General features: G+C 34.7%; 1 protein-coding gene across 2 annotated transcripts in view; it reads left to right on the top strand.

The window, feature by feature from the left end:
- LOC118274133 (synaptotagmin-4) overlaps positions 1–25,735 on the top strand; it is a 51,172-nt gene that overhangs the window by 5,563 nt on the left and 19,874 nt on the right. For both annotated transcript variants that reach the window (XM_035591521.2, XM_035591519.2), the window contains exons 2-4: positions 22,033–22,158; positions 22,497–22,681; positions 23,151–23,305. In XM_035591521.2, coding sequence (XP_035447414.2) covers positions 22,033–22,158; positions 22,497–22,681; positions 23,151–23,305 — 466 coding nt within the window. The remainder of the gene's footprint in view (positions 1–22,032; positions 22,159–22,496; positions 22,682–23,150; positions 23,306–25,735) is intronic.

The raw sequence follows: 25,735 nt of genomic DNA, 5'->3' as shown, positions 1-25,735 counted from the left end.
CAATATTTTTAAAGACGTCTGGAAGTTTTTAAAGTGAAAATGATAACTTATATTATACATATAACTTCGAGATGGAGGATGCCAAACTATCTCAGAGCGGTTTAAGACTTTAGGTTTCAGATTGAATGTCTAAGACCGTTGCCTATTTAAACCCTACTAATAAGAAGAGAAATCATTCCTTTTTAGTAAGGTATTAATAAATAGTAGGTACTTAGCCATCAGGTTTCTACATTCAGCTGCATCTGATTTTCTATGACTCAGTGACGGCCCTATTTTAACGTAAGAATATAGTGAAGAAATACATAGAACTACTACTTGTAGGTCGTTTGAAATGGTTTTAGTTTCGCACGCAAACTCGAACCGCAATCGCTAACGAGTAAGTTTATCGATGAAGTGCAGTAATCGCAATATAGGCTGATAACTGAACTGAACAATGATAATAACACTTGCTATTATTATGCAATAACAATGATACAATTATTGTTAGCTATTGTTTGTATGTTCATATAGTTTTCATTGATAATTAGAAATAGATTATGTGAACGTGTTGTGCTGTTAAGAATAAAGTTCACTTTTTGGTATTGGTAATGCCTTGCTAGTGGTTTGTTAAATTGTAGTTGTAAAATAATATATCATAAAAAGTTATTAAGTCGGGTAAAGTTAAAGATCAAGCATTAAGCCTCGTTCCCAGGAACATTTGTCGAGCGACATGTGTCCCCAGAGACATCAGGCGATGTCGGATACCATGATTATTACAGACTTGTAACATTATTCCTACGTTACACCTACCTCGACAGAGAATAGGATCACATCTACATTTCATTCAGGGTTGACATAATCGTTGCAACGTGGGTGTATACGCCTCTGCGTATCATTTTCGGGGAAATTAGGTTGAGGAGATTATTAACTGTCATGTTTGGTATAATGTGTAATGAGCGTGTGGATATAGAAAAACAAGTATCTTGTCAGACTTGTAAGAAACAGAATTGTACTTCCAATTTGTCAAGAAAGTAGAAAATATCGGTAAAACATAAAATTTTACAAATAGCGGCTACACGATACGAATACGTTACAATTTAACTGTGCAGTCAAACTGTACAGTTGAATCCATACACATGACACCCAGACCCGGAACAGTAATTTGTGAGTTACACAAAGGTCAAATTGGACCGTTCGGGAACCTAACTCGCCACACGTTAAGTCACATTTGAAGGATAGGACCAGAAGGATAGCTATAAGATATCTTTTGATTAATGTCCGGTGATTTGAAGCCACGTATGTTTAAAAACAATCACGTTTTTTATCTGCGGTCTTGCACAATATAAGGTGTTCTAAAAGTATCTACCACGGCTTTAATGGGAGATAGTGTTGTGTTTGAAGATGAGAGGCGAATGAGACAGCGAAAGAGCTACCTCTTTTATTTTGTCGCCGACGACGACGCATACTGCACATTTGTGAACTACTTTATGCAGAGTAGAGTCAATGTTTATGGTCTCAAAATGAATTAACTGGTCTGGAGTACCTACAAAATTTCTTCACTATTGTAATTTTCAAACACAACACTACCTCCCCTTAAAGCCGTGGCTGATAGTTTTGGAACACCTTATATAAAATCGAAGGTTAGTAATGAGAATGCTAGCATGTTTCGCCGAAGCTTTTATCGAATAGATATACTGATAATGTTACCTACATATTTGTTTTTGGAAAATGTAATATAAGTGATATTCGTTGTTTGTTTACTTACCCGCACATAGAAGGAAGTACTTTGATTTTATTGGAGACCTTTAACCTTTCAGTGGTTTGTGGTTAACGAGACTTTTATTGGTTTCGAGTTGTTATTAAAATACGAGCAAGCTTACTTTGTGACTTCCTTGATTGCTGGTCGGTAGAGTGGTAGGTAGAGGTTTTTTTATTATATAATTCGGTAAATGAGCAGACGGATCACCTGATGGTAAGTAACCGAAACACCAGAAGCGTTACAAGTGCGTTGTCTGCCTTTAGGGGTTACGAATTTAAGGGTTGTTGAGAAATCAGCGATTGAAAAAAATTGGGAAGGGGGGTAATTGGACCTCCAGTAACCTCACTTACACAACGAAACACAACGCAAGAGTGGTTTCACGTCAGTATTCTGCGAGGCCGTGGTACAACTCCGGCCCATTGGTGCAGCATGGCTCTCCTACACTTGAAAATTAATTATAGAGAGTCAACTGTATAGGATGAAATTATGAAATTATCATACAAATGTGACATGAGAGAATGACAAACGCACAAAAACCCTTTTGAATTTATAATGTTAGTAATTGTTGAGCGAATAACAAATGTCTACTCTAAGTAAATTAATTCCCTTAAGGAATAAATAATACCATATGTGAAATGAAGCATTAGTGTGTACATTTGAGCTATTAATCAATTTATGAGAGTGTAAAGGCCAGCACTCGAGTCGTATCGACTAATGAACGTGTTTTTATATCGATTAGATAAATCACTTCGATAGATATAACGATGACACTTATTGTACGTTTGTTTTACGCAAATATATTTTTTTTATGGTATAAACCGGTTAACGAGCAGACGGATCACCTGATGGTAAGCAATCGCCACCACCCATGGACACCTCAATAATCAGAAGCGTTACATAAGTGCGTTGCTAGCCTTTTAGGGGTTAGGAATTAAAAGTTGTTGGGGAATTGAAGATTGGGAAGGGTTAATTCAGTCTCCGGTAACTTCACTCACACAACGAAACACAACGCAAGCGTTGTTTCACGTCGGTTTTCTGTGAGGCCGCGCTATCACTCCGGTCGAGTCAGCCTATTCGTGCCGAAGCATGGCTCACCCACGTTATTTATTAGATCTTTTTATAGAATACACACATACTCGTACTACGATATGATTTTGTATTTTCGTTTGTCGAAAACTAATATTATTGGTATTTTTTCGTCTTTTACTTGATTGATATTGTTATAATAGAATACCAATCATACATGATATTAAATAATGTATTAGTTTTTTATTTGTGTAATGTATATTTCATTTCAAGATATTGTATTTGCTAGACTTTATTATTTACGTGAGCTATTGTTACGTATTACTTTGTGACGAAATTGCGTAATACATGATAGATTTAAGGGAATACTATTTGTAGAATTACATAAACTTTTTTTTTCTTTTTTGAGCGGGGAAAATTATCCAATGACTGAGAGAAGTCATTGGATAATTTTCCCCTCAGTCTTAGTCGAGGCGAGAGGGAGTGTCAGACTCTTACTGACTAAAAACCACCCTGTTTCTACTCCTGCTTTTCGAACCGGAGCCCCGGTAAACCCGCTAGGTAGTCCGCAGCTCCGGATCAGGAGAATTACATTAACTGAATACTAGAAAGAAAAAAATAAAAACGTGTTCACTTAAACTGCGTCTAATTGCGACTGACTTATGTGGCGTATAGCTTATTTATTATTCCTACGCACACATATACTATGTTGTCCCTACAATAAACATTACAAATGTTAAAATCGAAACAGGAATAAACAAACGTATTTAGATAAAGTAAATGATAACAATATCACATCATAGCTTTTATTATCTTTATGTGTAGGTTGATGTGAACATAGTAAATGATAAATGAACATTCAATTTGTGCTAATCATCACTAGAACATAGAAATTAATCTAGACTAATAAATAAAATTGGATTGTCTGTTTGTAATATTGAAATAACTTTTTATTACATGCACCACAGAATATACAATACATATACTAAAATAATATTTTTGTCTGTCTGTCAGTCTGTTTGTTCTCGGTAATCTCTGAAATGGCTAAACCGATTTTGACGGGAATTTTATTGATAGGCAGCTGATGTACTACGGAGTAATTCAGACAAATTTTATTTGTTACAAAGTCGTACGTAATCCACGCGATTAAATCCACAGACATCAGCTAGTTATTAAATATATTATTGAAATAATTGTGAAGTATAGCTATTTTTGAACGAGGTGGGGATTTAAAAATATTAATCAGAGACTAAAAAGGATTCGGATTAGTATTTTGTTGGAAGATGTACTTCGAAGAAAATGTAGTTGACAAAGTTATGAAATTTCTTTTTTGTCAGGAAAATGAAAAATACTTTGAAAGGTACTTAAAATATTCGGATTTAAAAGCCATTAGTCAATTCGGTAGATCATGATATTTACGCCCCGTTCTTTTTATATTATTAATGATGAAATTCAGCAGCTAACGACTAACGAGTATTTTATGGATTTATAATAAAATATTCGAGTGTCCGCCTCGTGTCAGCTAGGTATCGAGAGTAATTATCTAAATAGCAATTAAACATTTGAAATGACAGTTTATTCAATAGTAATGATTGATTGACTTATTTTATAATCATTTCATATTTTATTGTTATTTACGATATTAATTTAATAATTATAACGACGCTAATATAGCGTCAATCATCAATATCGTGATAAAATATATTATTGTCGCATATTTACAATAGGTAGTAGGGTAGGGATCAAATAATGTATCAGGGAGATTATAAAATTTTTTTTTTGACAATAGTATCGATGCGATTTCTTACTCGTTCTTCTCCATTTGAAGCTACACTTTCAACGAGCATTTAGCTTAACCGACGGACTGACTGACAACTATTAATTAAAATAAATGCTTTGACTTTGACTTTGATAATGTGATAGCCAGGTCTAACAAAATATGTTTAGATTTTCTTTTCACTAAATTCGTGGCATTACAAAAAATCTTACGATTTAGCATTGAAAACAAAAATCTTAATCAAACCTGTAATTTTATGGACAAGTAATCTTACGCATGTCTTATTGTAATAGAACTATAAACTATGGGGAAAACAGACTCATTTTAATTAACATATTTATTCTTATTTTATTCTAAAAACAGATACAAGAAGACGTACATTTCCATCCATCTTATCAAAAGACAAGTAAGACCTTAATGACTTGGAAACGAATGCTGGATGCATTGCAATTTGCAATTCCATTTAATTCAATCGTATTTCAATTGGAAACTGTTTCATCAGAGTTCGCCTTGAAAGGTCGAACCAATTTAATAAGGATTGTGAAGTGTCATGGCATTCTATGGATGCGTGATATGTTAGGTAATCGGAATTCATATCTTACGTAACGTTAGGTCTAGATATTAGTGTTTGTCTGTGGCTTCGTTAATATAGCTAGTTGGGGAAAGACTTATAAGATTTAAATGTCTTTATATCATATTTTCTCTTTACACTAACTTCTGTGCATCATAAGTAATTAGTCTACTTAATTAAATTGAGGTTGTCAGGTTTACCTGTATGTACAGTTTATTTTGGCTGCACGATTGGCGTGGTTGCTGGGCACCCGGCTGCCGCATAATGTGTAACGGGTTCGATTTCTGCTCTAAGCCACTCTTTGTGAGATCCACAAATTGTTGTTTCGGGTCTGGGTATATGTGAACTTGTATGTTTATAAACTATGTCATGTTTTAAATTATGTCAAAAATTACTTCAAAGGTTTAACTTATTTATTTATTATACCATTTATGATAGTACATACAATATTTCAACTTAAACTAAATAATGCTTTATCCGACTTAAAGATTTTAGGTCAACACTCCTTTATAATTATAACTAGGGCAGAGTAGTCGAAGCAATGAATCATTAAAAGCAATATCTTGTATCCCGTAACTAAGTGGTACGTGTAGTGGTCACGTGTTTGTTCAGCCATATTGGAAGTCGATTGGAGAACTTTCTATTAATTTGATTTGAGTTGATAGGTTCTCTCCTATTTATGTATTACTGATATATGGATCAATACTTATCAGTTTCTCTCTTTGTTATTGATTTTCTAACTTATTTCACACTGCGTGTATATAATGTTTTCTTTTTCTTCAAATGTTTGTTTGTTTAAATATTTTAGATAATCACTGAAGACAAATTGACGAACTGACTGAGAAATACTGCTTGAAAATAATAAAAATGTCACAGTGTAACTCTTCATTATGAAAAACGTAGGCAGTCGTAGTGACGTCGGGCAGCCTACTCGTAGGCTAACTGAAAATAGATCTAACAATTGTATGTAATCGCATCATTTAAAAGAACGCATCACGTAAACGTGCTTTCATTTGTACCTACCAAGTAAACAAACAAACTCACAAGAAATTACACAACATGTTAGTAAACATAGTACATTTACTACAGAGACATACGATCTCCTTTCTCTTAACTAATTACTTTGCTAATAGAATCAGCTGAAAGTACGACTTGTACGTAGTGCGTGGAGCGTTGCCTTTGGTCGCAAATTAACTAATTTAGTTACGTGTACTGAAACTAGATGGCGACATGTTGCGTAATATAATTAGGAGCTGTATTAGGTACGTGTGATACTTACTTACATATCTACCTATGTGTATATAGGCATATTGCCTGAGTACAGTCTTTACCATGAAACAAATACAAAGAGTAGATATCATAACTGGATTTTCCTTTAACATAACGCGTGACACTGTAGATGTCATAACTGGATTTCCATTTGACATAATGGGTGATACATTTACGGGGAGCGCGAGATGTTACAAATTACACGCCCCTCTCTATTTTCCAATATTATTATTCTCAGTCCCATACTATAAAAACGTTGCCAATTGTCCACATTTTAATGTTCCGCTTTTTAAGCGCTTATTTACACCTTGTTACTTATAATATCATTGGGCAGTGTCCATTTGTTTTGTCACAATGCACAATCACATTATGGCATCTCCTCTTTGTACTTGCTTCATGGTTATATGTATGTTTCACTTATAAACAATAACATGATACTAGTGGTCGCCTAGTGGCCGAAATTCGACCATATATGATTTAATTTACATTACCACTTAACGTACGTTGAAGGATAATTTTTATTTAACTCAAACTCTTTTATAAAACTCTTTTCATATGAGACGTGAGAATATCATCGCAATGTCTATCGATTTTGACGTTTTGTCAAATACGATCAGATACTATGCATGTGTGTGTAATATTTTATTTATTGATTTAATGTACTTTATAAGCATTATTTTTGAAAAATATTAGCGTTCTGGACTTCTCCTACACATATACTATAAGTGTATCAAATTTTATGCTCCTACGTCCGCGCAATTATCGTAAAAAGAGGTCCAAAGTTTTTGCATCACGTATTAATATTGTGTATAGATAAACAATAACAAATATACCAGTCTTATAGACAAGTATGATATTTCGCGTACATAATCGTGATAAATATTATCACATATTTTCTTCCTAAATAATACATTTATTTTTCCAAGATTCCATTCGTGATGATACGTAAACCAGATCTTATATTAAATAACAAGTACACACATCACATCACACTTATTACATTTTGTCGAATCGGAAGGAAATCGGGAACATAAATATATCGTATTGGATTGTATTGATCCACTGATGTTCAAAATTATATAACATCTCGATTTTTTAAGAACGTTTATTTATGTAAAAGTTCCAATTCATAAAAACTGAATCTTCAACAATCCCGTCTTTTCGTTTGCCCACTGTACCATAAAAAAACTGAAACCCGACCTTGTTTTACTAGACAAAAGTATCAATTTTCATTAAAATCAGTATATACGTTTCAATAAAATTTAAAGGTTAATAAACTGTAAGGACTTTTAGAGGTAGATCAAGAACAATATGCTTATATTTATAGTGATTTATTAGAATAGGTAGATAAAACATGCTGAACTTATTGTTTGCTTACTAAATAGATACGCCCACTTTTTTATATGTTATTTTTTACATAGCGGCTAGTAATCACATTACCAATCTTTCTTCGAATTTAGTTTTATGAGGTAGACTGTACGAGTATGTCAAACGAGGTAGTCTAGACCAGACCAATGAGACGGTCTAAATATACTATTTTATGTCTTATATAAAAAAGTATTTAGAGAAAAGGTTTTTATGAGCGTGGTTAGGTCGTAATTTTCTGGTCTTGGCTGCGTATCGCCTCTGACTCAGCCAACGTAGGTGTTAAGAAAATCGATAGTCTTAAATATTCTATTATTAGATGAAATTGATACGTGGGCTAATGAATCGTGATTCGTGAACAATGATTTGATGTACGCTATACTTTTGTTGGTTTTTATAAAGATTACTGAAATGAATGTTCAAAATTATTAACGTCTTTTGTAAAAACAATAATTATTTTGCATCATTCTGATAGAATTGTAGTAATTTTGCATTTATTAGAAACTTCCAAAAGGGAGCAGGTTCTAGATCTAATATCAGACGTTTCAATGATTAGCAAACTTATAAAAGAGTTCAGTTATCTACTTAAATAGAGGTACTTCTATGTTTCTACAAAAGTTAAAGACCACCCTAAGACGCAGTAATTTTATACAGCAGATCGTATTCTAATAAAAAAGTTTGTAATACTTCGCAAAACCTGAAAATCGAATATACAGAGCCTTATAAATAAGAAATATAGTGTCGTACTAAATAGAAGTACTTACTAGTAAACATCACACATTATATTAACACCGATACAAAGATAGTATCTAACATATGTTTGACGTACACCGGAATTCACGTTTCCTTCAGTTGGCATACCTTGCTTCCGTCGTACAAGCCACAGGGTGCTTTTCCACCTGCGATATACTATGTTGCTATGCTACGAAGATGTAATATCTAAGCTGTGAAACTATGTGACTGTTTCCACTGATACTAAGCTATGTAGCTGTGCGAGGAAGATGCGCAGCTCGAGTATGCGATGTATCGATAGTAGGGAAGCTATGTATAGCACACATCCATAGCACGCATCTTTCGATATAAAAACATAGCTTAGCTGAGGCCCTTGTCGTTTCCATCAGTGCTAAGCTATGTATACCAATGTACATGATTGGTGGAGCCCAAATGCACATACAGCAACGTAGCATAGCACATCATTACACACACAACACAAATTCACACTTATACTCATATTTTTTGTCGTCGTGTTAATAATTAACGTTCTAAAGCCTTATAATACTTTCCTCAAACATTGAAAATAACTTGAGATCCCTTGCTCGACAGTCGCACTTACGACCGTTGGACTAATGAGGTTGTCCAGCAAGTTGCAGAACTCCGCAAGTGACTCCCTAGTTACAAGTTTCTATCTCTATATACACCTACTATTTCAAGGCATACTTCAGTAAAGTAATGCATGTATATCTCAGCTAATCGGACGAGTGTATTGATCGGCGAGGGAATGGCGGCATTATCCTAAACGGTACTACAGTATTAGAATAACATTGCGTAATCTGAGCTCACGCGTGCAGGCTGTCTGCCAAAACATGTCAGCTACAAGTTCAAACGATTGTCGACAATCGATATATTTTATGTTTCTGCGATTGTCGACAATCGATATATTTTATGTTTTTCGTTCGTTTGATATGATACTCATACAATACTTTATGTTACTGGGAGTGTTTCATTTAATTATTAAAAAGCGAGAACTTTAATATGTATGGATTATTAAATATTGGGAGTAATAGGGATGATGACGGGGTATGAAAATTAAAAATTTATTTAGTCCGTCAGTTAGGTAATGAATAAATTTTAGACACGTATTTTTTTTGTTTTGTCATATAAGATAACAATACTTAGATAAAACGAATCAAAGTTTAATTGTAAGAGCAAATAGGGACGTCATTTCTACGTATAAAATGTATATAGAAGTGACGTCACGCGATATTTCAAATCAACATATCTTCGAAAGTATTTGTTTCCGTTTTAAAATAATCTACAAGACAGACATTAAAATAAAAATAACTCACCTACCATATTCCAAGTTCAATGTTACTGATTATGGTGAAAGGTGGGTGTTACATTCACTAAATCCACGTCTGTGTATACCCCCTTTGGGTAACAAGGGCGTAATGTTTTATATTATCTATGTGTAAAAAATAATAAAACTAAAATATCTCAAATAATAATAAAGTACACGTATCGCTACGTATTTACGATGCTAACATACCGCGGCCGCGGTATTAAGCCGTTTCGTAGCAGGTGCTACGGCGTAGCAGCTACGCGTAGTAATATTGATAAATTGCGACTGTCATAAATAGACTTATATTTTTTATTATGATATATTAGTATGATGATGTTGGATATATTATAATGAAAGGTTTTATTCAGTATTCATACTGTAAAATTAATGAATTTACTGATTACATTCCTGATTTAACTTTATTCAGTTTACAGTCATAATATTTTTTGAAATATTTTTAATTAAGTGTAATGAAGCTTTCTCATATATTTGATCCGTTAGTCAGGCAAATAATAATAGTTTTTTTTTAATAATTACTTTAATCAAATCACTCTAATAGTATAAATGTTAAATTTAGTTCGTTTTGTTGTTTGGATCTTAGGATATTTGAATGTTTGTCCGTCATGCTGAAACTACTAAACGGATTTTGATGAAATTTAGTATACAGACAGGGTATATAAAAGCTGTCTTGAGTGATAGGATACTTTATATCCGACGTGATACGCTGGGTGAATCCACTGGCAGAAGCTAGTTCAGTAATCATGTAATAATATAATGAGGCATATTTCTGCAACCCCTTTTTCTTACATAACAAGCCTAAGTTAACGATGACACTTAACATTAGACACAAAGTAATAACAGATATATTCAACAAAATTATGACGTCATAATTCTGTAAATACACCCTTATATCTGAAGGTGGAACGAAGGGCAAACCACATGACGCGACGTACGGTACTTATATTTTGAGAGGGTTTTCACTCAAAAGGAGGGAGGAGGGTTTTATAATGATATACTTAAATTGAGAGTATGGAGATGTTAATTAAGTAATGTGTTTTGATAACGAAGCTGTTTATTTATGTATCTTGTTATTGTTTATGTTTTTGTGTGTTGTTTATAAATTTTATGTTGAACTAGCTTCCGCCAGTGGCTTCGCCCCGTAATATTAGAAGTATCCTATCACCCTGCTCATATCCTGTCCATATGTCACCGAAAAATAACAAGATCTGTAAGTTTATCAATCTACTAGGAAGTTTATAAACTTTCGTAGGATTCTAAACTTGAGATAAATTGTAATATTTTACGTCCACATTTTCCAAACAAACAAACTTTCACATTTATCATATTACCTTGACAGTGTGCTATAGTATGATAATGTTATATTTTCCTTGTCGTAAAAACAATAATATAACAGCACATCTATCTGTGAACGGATAAACAAAGAACACAATATGCAACGCAACACCAAGTTTTCACTATTCTTTAACAATTTATCAACATAAATTGCGATAAAAATGAAAATACCAAACTTGATTTTATAAAAGAGTCTATCTCCTCACCCCTTCTGACTTTCCTCGTGCAAATAACAGAAGCTTATGAAAGTCTCCAGGGTCCAATCTACATTTTTATCAAAATTCATTACTTTCTAACGCAGGGAAGCGCTACAAACAAACTTAATTTCGCATTTATATTAACATAGTTAGGTTTCAAAAACGAGTTCTAATTAGCAATCTTGGAAGTTATAATTACGGCCCCTAAACTGCTCGCCTCAAAGACCTTTGTAAGTTTAAAAAAAAAGTTTAAAATACGTCTGACCTTAGGCTTCGAAAGGACGTCCATAAATTTTCATAATTGTTTGAGTAAAACTAAAATGGAACGGGTTCGTTGCTAGGCCGAATGTGGACTAACACCGTTTCGAACGAACCTAATTTTATTGTGGTTTGGGGTCAAACGTGACCACAGTACGTGGCCTGTGACCACAAACGACCCATTTACAACACAACGCTTTGTACATATGTACATACGATCGTATATACGTATTTAAATAAGCCTACCTTTCATTGTTAGTTAGGCTCTGTAAATATTTTTTTGGGCTGGCAACCTTTTTTTAGATATCCTCTGTGGTGGTTAGTATAATCTGTGCCGGTATTATACATATAAAAATAGAGTATGAAAGAAAGAGCTTTGCTAGAGCTAGCTTCGGTATTCCCTTGGTACTTCTTTTCCAATAAAGTGTATTTTTGTGATTACTTAGTTTAATTAATTAAAGAGAATGTTTTAAGGAGAATCTCCGTGTATATACCCGTAATAAAACTGTATAACTGATAATTCTGTAAATTGAAAATAGAAAAAAAGTAGTGGAGTGGTAGGTGGCGTAAAGGGGGTGTTATTAGAAAGACCCTAAAGCCAAAAATATGATTTATTCCACGCGGACGAAGTCGCGAGCAAAACCTAGTGTTATACAAATTAATACATGGCTTGGTAACAACAAAATGAGAATAAAATAAAAATATAATATTCTATCTACGTAGTAACATGGCCTTTCCTTTTATTAAATTTAGTTTTAATTATTACTCGTTTCATTTCATTATGGCGGGCTTTGTTTGACGTTATCATTTCAAAATGGCTGACATTCGATCGTTTACGTTTTGTTCGAAAACTTTTCCAATATGGCGGCTTTAAGTCTCAATATTAAAATGACATTTACAGAGAGCTTCATTATTTATACTTTTATACATATTTATACAAGTTTTATGTAATAATATTATGTTGTATAAAAGTAGATATCAGAAAATAGAAAATGATACTAGTTTTCCGTCGGGAGTTCCGCAAAATATATTCTAGAAAGAAAATATTCCAGTTGACCTTTTCGGCCCATATTATTTCTGTAAGAGGATTTAGACCTCCGCAAAAACATGTTAAGATAGTTTGTCTACAGGCTTTCTCTATGTTTAACACGTTTAGAGTGGGCCCGATAATATTATTATAACAAGCCGAGCTCAAACGACCCTTGAATCTGTTAGAATTTCTGCGCAAATATGAGATAAATTCAGAGAGTAATGTGAAGTTATTTTTAGACCCTGAATTATCTTGTTGGCACCGCTGTTTTCATATTCTGAGGTAAATATTTGCTTAAATGTAGCTTTAGGCATAATATTATATTAATAGGCCCACATTTGTTATTGTTAACCTTTGTAATAGAATAGGTATTTTCATGTAATCTTTGTAAGTAATATTTTTGAGGCAAATTTTACGTTTAAATATGTCTCGTTCGTAGAATTAAACAATGTTCGTCTTTATAAGAAAAAAGATTCTTAAATTAGAACAAAGTACAAGAGAAATTCCAAGAAAATATAACTTTAACGAAAATATAAAATAATTACATATTATTTTACTCAAAAATCAAAGTAAATATCTCTTGTTAAACAGCTGTTATGTTAAGTTACAACATAAGATCTTACGAGTACCTATACAAAATCCCAGGGTTGTCAATTTTGATCATTACACCCGCAAAAGTTTATCATTCTGTGTAAAGCATCTTTGATATGATTATAGTACAAATCCTTTTAGGCTATGAATTTGAAGTGTGGGCCATGAAACATACACACAAAGGGTCGTTTATTTTTAAACAAAGACACATGTAGATAAAAAAATATGTATATAAATTAAATCTATTTGTTTTTCTTTACTCTTAAAATAAAAATTGTAAAGAATGAGCTGTTTAGACCTTAAATCTTTACGACAGATAAAATATTACTGTCATGATTTCAGCTTATGTTTTAGATGTTACTTTTACTTTTTTTTAAGGGAGGAAAATCTTGAAATGGTTTCTCTCACCCTAGGCGAGGCGAGACGGAGTGTCAAACTCTTACTGACTAAAAACCACCCCGTTCCTACTCCTGCTTTTCAAGCCGGAGCCCCGGTAAACCCGCTAGGTAGTCCGCAGCTCCGTAAGATGTTACTTTTACTTGGATACTGGATAGGTGGCCATATTTAAAACTGTGACGTCATGGTCAATTGTGTCGTTATTGTGACGTGTGACATCGATCGGAGCTGACGCAAACGTAGGTAGGTAGCATTGTAGGTGTTTGGAAATGGAAGCTACACGTAATAAGCGGTCATTCCTGATTCAATGTTATTTGTGATATACATGTATCTATTCAAATTTTAACACTCAAATGATCCCAAATAGGATAGACGTGTAAATTTTAATGTAGTAACACATATTAATTTTAAAACGTTGTCCCACACTAGGATTTTCTCTTGTATTATAGATGCTTTAGAAACATACAATTTTACATGCGCATGATACAGTCCCAAAAACACAATTTGTGGTTGAATGGAGACTAGTTATTTTGATTCAGTTGTTGAACAAAGAGCTTCAAAGAAGAGAGCAATTGCTTCGTGCGGGATTAGAGACCGCTGCACGTTACGCGGCAACGGTAGCCAACCAACCGTGATGCCACCTCTGTCTTAACATTTCTTCAGTTCTGTTGGTCATGAGAGTAATAGAAAATGAGCCTAATGCTATAGACAGCCACAACGCTTGTAAAATAGATCACTGAATCAAACTCACAATTTTTCGACTACACAATCAAAACTTACTCGACTGCAAAAAAAAACAAAAACAGATTAACGAAATATTTCTTTCCCTGTAAACAATCTTATCGAAAAATCGAACATAACAGGAAAAAGCAACAATATAAACAGCTCTCTATCGGGAGAAATATTTTTATCGTTTCACGAAAAAGGTTCGTATCTTTCATTACGGTGATGTCGGAAAAGTACAAGTTATTAAGTTCATTTTAATTTCATTGAGTAAATAACGATAATTGTGATTGAAGTTTAATTATTGGAAGTTTTTTTTTGAGCGGGGATCATCATCATCTGGTGGCTTCTCCCAGCCTTGCGCGAGGCGAGAGGGAATGTCAGACTCTTACTGACCCGTTCCTACTCCTGCTTATCAAGCCAGATCCTCGGTAACCTGCTAGATAGTCCGCAGCTCCGTATTAGATTTATTGTAAGATTACTTTAAACGTAAAGCAAACTCCTACTAAGACTACAGATTTACCTCCCACGTTAAGAAAATCTTTAAAGTAAATAATTCGTTATTAACTACATAATAATATTTTATTTAATCCCAGTATCAGAGATAAGCACACTTGTTTAGGTTATTTTCAGAAATTAATTAATGAAAGAAATATTGACACAAGTATCCTGAGAATATACCTTTGATTTTCCCTGAAACACTTGAAGATGAAAGGACTTTCGAATCTTAATAACGTTTATAAGGAAAAGGTCAAAAAATGTCGGAGAAATAATTAAAAAAGTCGCCTGTCGTTTGGTCACGTTTCGTATATATTATTATTATGTGTTTCCATTTAATTATAATGCTTTTTTTGTTTACCCTGTCAATGTCTTTGATGTTTGTTTATTTTGTTTTGTATCATGAAAATGCTAGTTTAAAAACATCTGTAGTTAGGTATCTTTATTATTGTTCCCAATGATATCGTTTCTAGGAAATGTTTTCATTTCAATAACTGCTTGATTAGTTGACTTGGTTACACTATTGCGAGAATCCCGGGTCCGAAAATTATTATTGTTATTTTAATTTCCAAAAAGTATTCTAGATCGACCATTTCAAAATTTAATTGCGAGAATCCCGGGTCCAAAAATTGTTATTGGGATTTTAAATTCAACTTTTCACTTTCTACTTTTCATGTTTGTGTTTCTCTTTGCAATGAATGAACACACTACCACACTTTTTTCCACGACGCGACTTTTTTATACCAAGACAACACAATACCGTTTTATTTCTATAAAAAAGGTCCTGAAGAGTGACAAGTCACAGTCACACGGACTTACATTAGATACTTTCATCCACTTACGTGGTGAGAGCGCGAGGGCGGACACCCAAGACCAAGGGCACACTTATTTAAGTGCTCCCTTAGATTTATAGCTTCAACACATTTGTTACTGACAGGGGCGGATTACACCTAGAGAGCGCCCTAGACTAGCGCCTTATAGACCCTTAAGGTACGAATCGACTACGATACAAATTCTGATATAAATGTCAGCATAATGCTCCGTATTGTTCACACTTATATAGTAAGACAGCGACAGTAAGACACTTATATAGTAACACTAATTATCGTGTCACAATAAATTATTCAATTACAGACACTTGTGCTCATACAGAGCCATTCCATTTATACATTTAGTGTATAGTGTCGTAGTTTATTCGTACCATTTTTTAATGTTTATTTTTTAAGTAGAGCTTTTTATTCCTAAAATAGAAAAACGACTGCTCCATTTTATAGGATACAAAATTCAATACACATTACAATGAAGTAGCTAAACTGTTTACAGGTTTAGCTTGCCCTTAAACTTAAATATGAAATGATTAGATGATACACAGATCTAGCCTCAGATGATAATGATATTCGTACCTTTCATTTGTTTTGGCACCACTCTATGAGCACGTATCTGTCTTGGCGCCCCTCTGTAACTTGGCGCCCTAGCCTTAGTTGTAATACGGCCCTGGTCACTGACTGACAAAGGTAGACTTAGATTTAACAGGCTTTACTAAACTTTATAGCCTTTATCCAAGTTTATTGATCTTTCCCTTTTAAATAAACAATGATATCCAGCGGAAAGTTTTTAAATAAACAGAAGTTCGGTATCGGGTTACTTATTAATGATTTTGAAGTTTTGAGTTTGTTTTGTTAAAGTTTCAAAGGCTTGTTTAGTGTTGAGTGAAATATGAAATAGCATTTTCATTTGGTGTTAGGATGAAGAAGGTATTTTTGGTTGGGTACGTATGACGTCGGAGTGGCTTCATCAGTCAGTACCACTATTGTTATTTTTGTTTAGATTTTCTATCCAACAACACTAAACAAATTAATCTTGTTCGGTAAAGAATATGTATCATGATTTATTGAACGACGAACGAAAGAACGAACCCTTTATGAACGTAAGGCACCATATCTTCAATATATTTTTCACTCACAATGAATATGTATGAACATGTATTGTTACACAAAAATCACTCTTAACACAACATACTAAAGCAAAATTTTACTCGCACACACGTTGATTACTTTTACACACACGCGTAAAAGAGTTTTATAACACAAAACACTCACTTTTACCTCATTTTTCCTTTAAAATGAAGTTGTAAAAACAAAAAAGAGTGCGTACTAAGGATTACATACTCACTTCGTCACGTACATATTTTAGCACCAAATAGCTTCGCCCGCTGCTCAGCTCCTATTGATCGTAGCGTGATGTTTTTTAGCTTACAGCGTTCCTTGATAAATGGACTATTCAACACAAAAATAATTATCAATTTCGAATCAATAGTTCTGGAGAATAACGCGTTCAAACAAAGAAACTCTTCAACATAATAACAATTATTATTGAAGCTAATTATTATGTTATAGGCTTACTCACGTAACTGTTTGATGAGGAACTCGATTATTTTAATTATTTAAGGGGTAATAAGTGAGTGTGATTCGTCAAATCTTCATGAGTGTGATGTATTAACTACTCTTCGTAGGGATTTAGTGAGTGCTGTTATTGTTGTACAAAGTTGTTCTATTGATGATTGATTGAGTTTGTTTTCTATTACGTAGGCTGTTGATCAATTGGAGGAGTGTGGGCGTAACTGGATAGTTGGGTTTTGGGGTGTAGTTATTTATTTTGTTTGTTAAATGTTGATTGTGTGAAATTGATTGGTGTGATATTGAGATTGGGTATAGTCAGAATTATATAGACAAAACCAAAATAATTTAACTTGGTAAAATAATATGTAAAGCAGCTACAACAGAAGTACATTAAATTAGATTAACTCTTTGTACGATCCATAAAATTGTTGTTTCGGGTTTGGGTGTCATGTGTATGTGAACTTGTAAGTACAAACTACTTTTATGTTTGTTGTTTTTTAGTGTTGCACTCACGACACAGGAGAAAATCCTAGAGTGGGGTTTATAAAAAAAAGTATAATTTGTAACTTAAACGATCGATTACTGGAGACTATTTATACATTTCAAAACTAAGCAATAAAACCAAAACTACTTCAAAATACAACAAGTACTTCAATTCCAATCCAATTTATATTTCATTTTCAACAACCACTTCACACAATACCGTACCTTATTTTACCAGCGTACTCCTAAACAAATTCCGATCGCGAATACCCCCAGTCTCCTCTCTACCAGTAAACAAGGTATTTGGTACCGCAATGTTTACGGGGAGGGTAGACACGGGGCTTATTGGAAATCTGGTTTCATGCTCATGGGATTACGTCGAGGGGAGAATGGGCTCGCGTGCGTCACCAGTAATGCAAGTTGATGTTTGAATTAACTCAATGTCACGGTCTCTTTGCAATTTATATGCAAATTGGGGGTTTTTAATGCTGGACCTTTGGCCCTTTTTGATTTGTGTGAAGTTTTGGCCAGGATTTTTATGTCGTTGTTGTGACGGATTAGTGTGAATTTTTGATGCCAGTTCCATGTATTATATGCCATATATTTTTAAGTTGGGAGTATTATTCAACGTCTCCTCCCGCTGGGCGAGGTAAGAGTGAATGCCAAAGTCAAAGTTACAGCATTTATTTCAATTAATCCTAAATTAGGCACTTTTGAAACGACAAATTAAATTATCCATCAGTGAAGCTTGATGCTCTTTCCAAAGTGTAGCTTCGAATGGGGAAGAACGAGCAATAAACACCACGTGTCAGACTCTTATTGAATAAAAAATATATACCCTGTTTCTACTCCTGCTTTTCGAGCTGGAGCCCCGGTAACCCACTAGGTAGTCCGCAACTCCGGTTCGTTTGTAATAGCTAAGCTGTTACCGAAATATCACAATGTTAAATTATATTAAGGCACGATTTTGTGATTGACAAAGCATACTACATAAATTTGTATCAAACGCAAGCCATGCTTTGTATACCAATTTACATACATATAGTCAGACGGTTAAATATTACTTTTTCAAATATTCTATTCAACAGCTCTTAAATATCAATCGTTAGATGCATTTCCCAATAAATATTTATATCTAGACTAGACACTAGGTAGTGAAATATGACCTAGATCCTCTTATAGACTCGGGGTATCGATTGAGCTCAGCTCAAGTGGACAGATGCGAAGTCCAGAAATAAAATATGGTGAATGTTTTAGTAGAATTTTCGTTTTTATTATTTACCTACTAAGGTCCGTTTTTATTAATATGTAACTTATCTATCTGTAAATTTACTTAATAGATATACCATTTTAATACAAGTTCCATACAAAATGTGTCTACGCTTTGGAACGGGTAAATAGCTTTAATAGAGGACTGACCGACAAACAGACATTAATATATTTACTTTGACGTTCAAAAGTGTCTTTCTGGTCTATTTAAAATAAATAATAATGTCTTTGACTTTGACAGTCAAACCAAAATTAAACCAAGTTAATTTATTTCAATGTTCTTTATAGAATTATATAAGGATAAACTAAAACTAACTACTTTAAACCCTCCTTTAAACTATCAGACAAACCTAGAATCCAAAAACCAAAAAGCAAGAAATCTCAAAACAGCTATAAAACAGAGTCCAAGCAAACAGCTATTCAGACTCTACCTTTGCTAGATTCAGCCATTTTAAACCCTCTCTTTGTTTATTTAACCTAAATTGACGTAGAGCTACGAACGAGAGCATTTTACTACCCTCTATATACCTATAGACCTAGTCTCTACATAGAGTCCATATAAAAAATGTATACTAGTTCCGAAGTAGGACGCCGACGTCGCACGGCTTATCTCTACCGAACTACATATATTTTCTCTCGAACAACTGCGGACTCTATGTAGAGATCCGATGTAATTTATTTACGTCATCTCGCTTCTTTCTGTGGTAGCTCCTTAGGTTAAGTTAAAAAGTAACTATAAAGAGATATGTTATTTGGTAAAATGTTAGCTCGCTTTTTGAGGTGGTCTGCTGAATAGATTTTATGTAATTTCTTTTTAAATAAGTTTTCCTACCGTAGGGTTTTCTCCTGTGTCTTAGATGTGTTTATCAACATACAAGTTCACATACGCATCACACCCAGACCCGAAACAACAATTTATGGATCACACAAAGAGTTGCTTTGTGCGGCAATTTAACCCGCTACACGTTGCGCGGCAGCCGGTTGCCAAGACACCGCGCCAATCGTGCAGTTAAAAATGTCTCTACTTTTAATTTTAAATTCGTAATATTTACATAAATTAACCCTTCGTGTGGAGAAAGCGAATCCATATGAGACACAATGTGTTTTTTTATTGTTGGCTTATATACTATTGTCTTATACATAATAGAGGTTTTAATCTATATCTACACTGTTTATCGTCCATGGTCCATGTGGCAAATAAATAAATTAGTTATAATGTGAAACTAGTTACTCACAAATAGACAACACAAGTATAGGACATAAAATCCTTCTACACGTTTACATATCTCTGTCTGTCCCCTCTCCACATAATAATGTAATGTAGCACTCCAAACTTTTTCAATCTCCATTACATTGGCCCCAGTTTAAAACGTGAGTCATTGTTTTCACGGAAATGTATGAACAATACTTAAAAGAAATGTTTAGGAAAGTTGCAAAACTTTCCATTACTCTCATGCTTATGACATCGAGAAGGGTGTACCAAGGGGTATAAAGGGTGACTGGTAATTAGTGAACGATATTTAAACACGTGTTTGTACCCATGATTACAAACAACTTTCCCAAAGAAACTCTTTTTATATATTCACTAGCGACCCTTAACTTAGTATTGGTGCAATGGTGATATATTATGCATCTATTATACAGATAAACACCGTCCTCTTAAATCACACTATCTATTAAAAAAACCGCATCAAAATCCGTTGCTTAGTTTTAAAGATACAAAGGAACATAGGGACAGAGAAAGCGACTTTGTTTTATACTATGTAGTGATTAGTTGCACGCTGCTCATGATGAAGAGTCCCTCTGTGACTCGAAACTAATAGATCTTTTCTCAATTAATTTACATGATTAAACCGCGATTTTAGTTAATTTAGTATGTCTCACGATAGATATTATAAAAGAAAATACTACAGTTATTATTATAAGGAGAAAATAGTACATATTAAAGCTCCCCCTCCCCCTTATAACCGATAAAGGTATAACAGGCCATTGAGCGGCTATTGCATAGTTGCCCAATCTCGTTCCGTACGAAAGGGCTATCAAATCACTTTGATACTCCATTATCATATGGATGAGCACGTTATAAGTGTTATAACAATAACCGAATGGGTATACTAGGCTCAAGGAACGGTTGAATGATACGAATGTAATTGGAGATCAGTCTTTTTATTGTAATGTAAACTTGAAATTGATATTACGTTCTGGTGAAATAAAAGATTAAAGGCAAAACTAGTAATAAATCAATATGTTGAATTTACTATTATTTAAAACTAAATCTGAGAAAAAAGAGATACCTAATTTAAAAAATCTTACAACTTAGGGTTACTACTTACAATAAGCGTAACATTACTGATATTGGGGCACAATTTCAGACTCCGTCCTTTTAATAACCTAATGGTTTCCGAAAAACACTCAATAATACTTTTCCGACTAAGGATTTGCAGTTGCGGCCAATCGAATAACTTAGAACTAAGAACCTAGTTTCTGTAGATACGACTGATGTAGTCATTGTCAATTAAGCTAAAATGGTTGGCAATGAGACAACATTGACTCATCTCATTCCCTACCTAACTTTAGGGAATTCCTCGTCTCTAACTATAATCCTATTGGAGACAGATCGTAAACATCGTTGACTCATTGATTAGTCATAATCAGAACTATAATGTAAACATGTATAGAAAAAAAACACAAATATGTGTAGGTCTAGACGAAAGGTGCTTTTCCATCAGAGATGTGTTATGCGACGTTGCTGTGAATGCGTTTGGCTTCCACCAATCATATTCATTGGTACACATAGTTTAGCACTGGTGGAAACCAATTCAGCTAAGCTATGTTTTTATGGAAAGATGCGTGCTATGGGTGGCTTCCTACTTTCGATACATTGCATACTCGAGCTTCGCATTTTCCTCGAATATAGCACATCTCTGGTGGAGAAGCACTTTGAAACACCCAAACGTAACACCTCTATAAAAAGTACTTATTTCAATAAAAAATTGTGTCAATCAACTAAAGTTGGCTTTCTATGTTTAGCTGGCGAGCTGCATGGCGCCACGCTGTGGCTGGTGGTGTGTGGTGCCGCGGTGCTGGTGGCGGCTGCGCTGGGTGCCCTCGCCTGCTGGATCGCCCGCCGCAGGAACTCGCTTGCTCACAAACTTGGTAAGACAATATTTTTGATGGAACACGCCGTGTTTTGCCTACCTTTTGGGGGTTAGGAATTTAAGAGTTGTTGGGAATCGGGGATTGGGAAGATTGGGAAGAGAAGTAATTGGGTCTACGGTAACCTCACTCACACAACGCAAGCGTTGTTTGACGGTGAGGCCGTGGTGTCACACGGGTCAAGCCGGCGCCTATTCGTGCCGAATCATGGCTTTTCCACACTTAATACTAATGTGAATGGAATTACCGGGACTTGAAGACTTTTGATGTGGAAAAAGCTGTTGTGGTCCAATCAACCACATCATGAATCTTTGACTAACCAGTTAACTCTTGTCCAGGAGGCAAGCGTGGTCCGGACAAGGCGCTGGTGTTCCAGCCCCCACGGCGCGCGACTGCCGTCCGCTCCCCCGGCTCAGCCACCCACTACCTGCGCAAGTCCCCGTCGCCGACTGCGCCCGCGCCACCGGCCTCGTCCCCGCCGCAGCCCGCGCCGCAGACGCCGGCTGTCAATCCTGCTACCACGGTAAGATAATACAAAAGTGCAAAAATAATATTATGTAACACCATAGATTTTAATGGAACGTCGGTCTTTACGCATCAATGAGAGCAACATTTTAACAATGCAATCTAGATTGTATAACGTCCAGAAACTGTCTATAATTTATGAGAAAAGTAAATTATATAAGTTTATGATTTACTCACATTTTTGTATCACGGGGATGAATTGACTGCACATTTAGCGTGGTGGGTTCGATTCCCGCACGAGGCAACTTTTTGTGTGATCACAAAATTATCGTTTCGGGTCTGGGTATCATGTGTATGTGAACTTGTTATGTTTGTAAACGGATCGACGACACAAGGTTAAATCCCAGTATGGGACAACGTTCTAAAAAAAATATCCCACAAGTTTCAAACCCAGCTAGATACTTTAGTTCCCTTTACATCTTGAACGTAAATTACTTGAAAATTAATACATAATTACATCTAACCAGCCGACTGGCGGCAACAGCCCGCAATCGCCGCTCGCGCCCACCGAGCCGGCCCCGCTCAGCAAGGAGCTCGCCGATGCCAATGCCACCGAGAAGACCAAGACTACCGAACCTGAGAGCAATGACGGACGACTTGGTGATCTGCACTTCAAGTTGCGGTAAGTGACGTAACTAATCTCAATTAACCCCTTTTTTGAGGGGAAAAAATCATTTAATGACTTCTCTCATCTTGGCCGAGGCAAATAGTGTCAGACTATTACTGACTAAAAACCATCCCGTCCCTACTCCTGATTTTCGAGCCGAATTCCCGGTAAGCCCGGTAGTCCGCCGCTCCGGCATCATCCCTATTGGGTCTCATCTGTGGTGGGCTGATAGCTCTTTGAGGCGCACGCAGAACGCAACGCGCCGCACGCACGGGTCTTGTTCTGGTCGTCGGAATTAACCCCTGGTGATAAATATAAGCAAGATTTTCTTTTGTGTCTCATATACCTACATTCTAGAGGTTAATGCCTCCTGTATTCCATAAACCTCATTCCCCTCGGTTAGGATTAGATTTGGGAAACGCCGTTAGGTCATCGAAAACTAATTAGAGGTTGCTGTACCGTAACTAATATCAATCACGGTACACACGGTACAGTTTCAAATTCGATTAGTGAACTATGTCTATGTGACATATTATAAGCACATGTATATCTAGGGCAGAACTAGGAGCTGTTTCAGCAAAGTATTAGGTTATATTAACTGAAATTTAAAAGGTCGATAATTTTTAGACAATTTAATCATATTAAACATACAAAAACAAAATGTATATTGTACAATGCCATAATCATCCATATTACATGTCATATCATATTACTGCTTTATTTTAAAACAGTTAAAAAGAACGCATATTTTTTAAAGCATTTTATAAAAAAGAGACTCCCATTTCTTTATCAATTCTTATTAAAAACCATCTTATATATTAAAAAAGATATTTTAAAAACAATTTCTATTAAAATAAGACCTTATATCTAACATAAATAAGGTATATAAAAGTTCAGCACGAGGACAAATCGATGCAGCAGTAATTCGCAGTGAAACTGCGCTGTGACGGTCAGTGACCTTTGTACGTCGATATTGACATGCCTTGCTACTTCGGAGCATCAACGACTGTCCTGCAAGTCATGTAATGGTCGGAGAAAGAATCTATTTAACAATGACTTGGTTTATTTTGTGCCAAGAATGTGAGGATTGCTCTGTGTAGGTTTCGCGACAAGAAATGATATTTCGAAAGTTTAGTACGTTACGCCGTAGCAACATTGAAAAATGCGGATAAAATGATGAATGCTAAATTGTACTGAGGGAACCAGAGTCGGGGAGAGAATTTAGGTTTAATATAATAGATAAAAAAATACTTTTATTATCAAATTATTATATACTAGCGACCCGCCCCAGCTTCGCATAAGTGCAATGGTGATATATTATGCATATATCTTACATATAAAACTTCATCTAGAATCACTCTATCTATTAAAAAACAGCATCCAAATCCGTGCATTTTAAAGATTAAGCATACAAAGAGACATAGGGACAGAGAAAGCGACTTTGTTTTATACTATGTAGTGATAATCGGTAGAAATCCGCAAACATACATAATTGATCAAAGTATTTTTATTTCACTAGCAGCTAAGTAAACAGAACCTTCATTTCAATTGAATTTGCAACGTATTGATTCGTAAGCTCGTCCATAATCTCGTTAAAACCGATCAATCACCACTCCCAAAGCCTATAAGTGCCATTTTTGCTAAACAGCGTTTTAATAAACTACGCAAAATGTTCGTAATTTATCAAAATCATGTATTTTAATGGATAGGTTTCTTTTTTCGCGTCGAGGCGTGAGTTTGTTTGCTTAACGTGAAATATTATGAAATAACGTGAAATATTAAATGAATATTCAATCTCGCTGAGTTCGCTTGGGAGTTAACATGATACTTGCGTCAAAATTCTAATTAAAGAGAGATTTTTCTCGTTTAAATTATGTAATTGTTTTTTTTAGACGTCTCAATTGAAGTACGTTTTATTTCGAGAAGTTTATTTAGTGTAGGCAGTCTGTTAGGTAGGTATCTATGTTGTTTATTTCTCATTACGGTGCTATGACCTTTATTTTATTCAGTCTTTCTAAAATAATGACTATTATTTGTTGTCTTTGAATAAATTGATAAATAGTAGTTATACTTAATTGATTGGATACATATTCTTAACTGCTCTGGAAAAATAAACTATAGAATGTGCTTTATTAGTAGCGGCTGATAAATGCCAATCTCAGCCCAAAATCTGTGCATTCAAATAATTTTTTGAGTGATTCTACAATCGATTCACAATTGGTACGGTACTATACAATATCTAACGCGAAATCTATCTATCTAACGCGAATACAAACTAAAAAACATGACTTAAAACCTTAAACCATATGAGTAGTTTCTGTGAATTCCGTAAGGCAAAATAGCAGCTCCATTACACATAATAAAAATGAAGTGTAGCCGGTAATTACTTGTAGTGAGCAACGACCTGATACCATATCACTAATTAGGGGTCAATGTAAGTTATAA

The sequence above is a fragment of the Spodoptera frugiperda genome, chromosome 3 (genome assembly GCF_023101765.2).
Source record: "Spodoptera frugiperda isolate SF20-4 chromosome 3, AGI-APGP_CSIRO_Sfru_2.0, whole genome shotgun sequence".
Lineage (NCBI taxonomy): Eukaryota > Metazoa > Arthropoda > Insecta > Lepidoptera > Noctuidae > Spodoptera > Spodoptera frugiperda.
The sequence above is the reverse complement of the archived record's forward strand: the minus strand, read 5'-3'. Positions and strand labels throughout refer to the sequence as shown.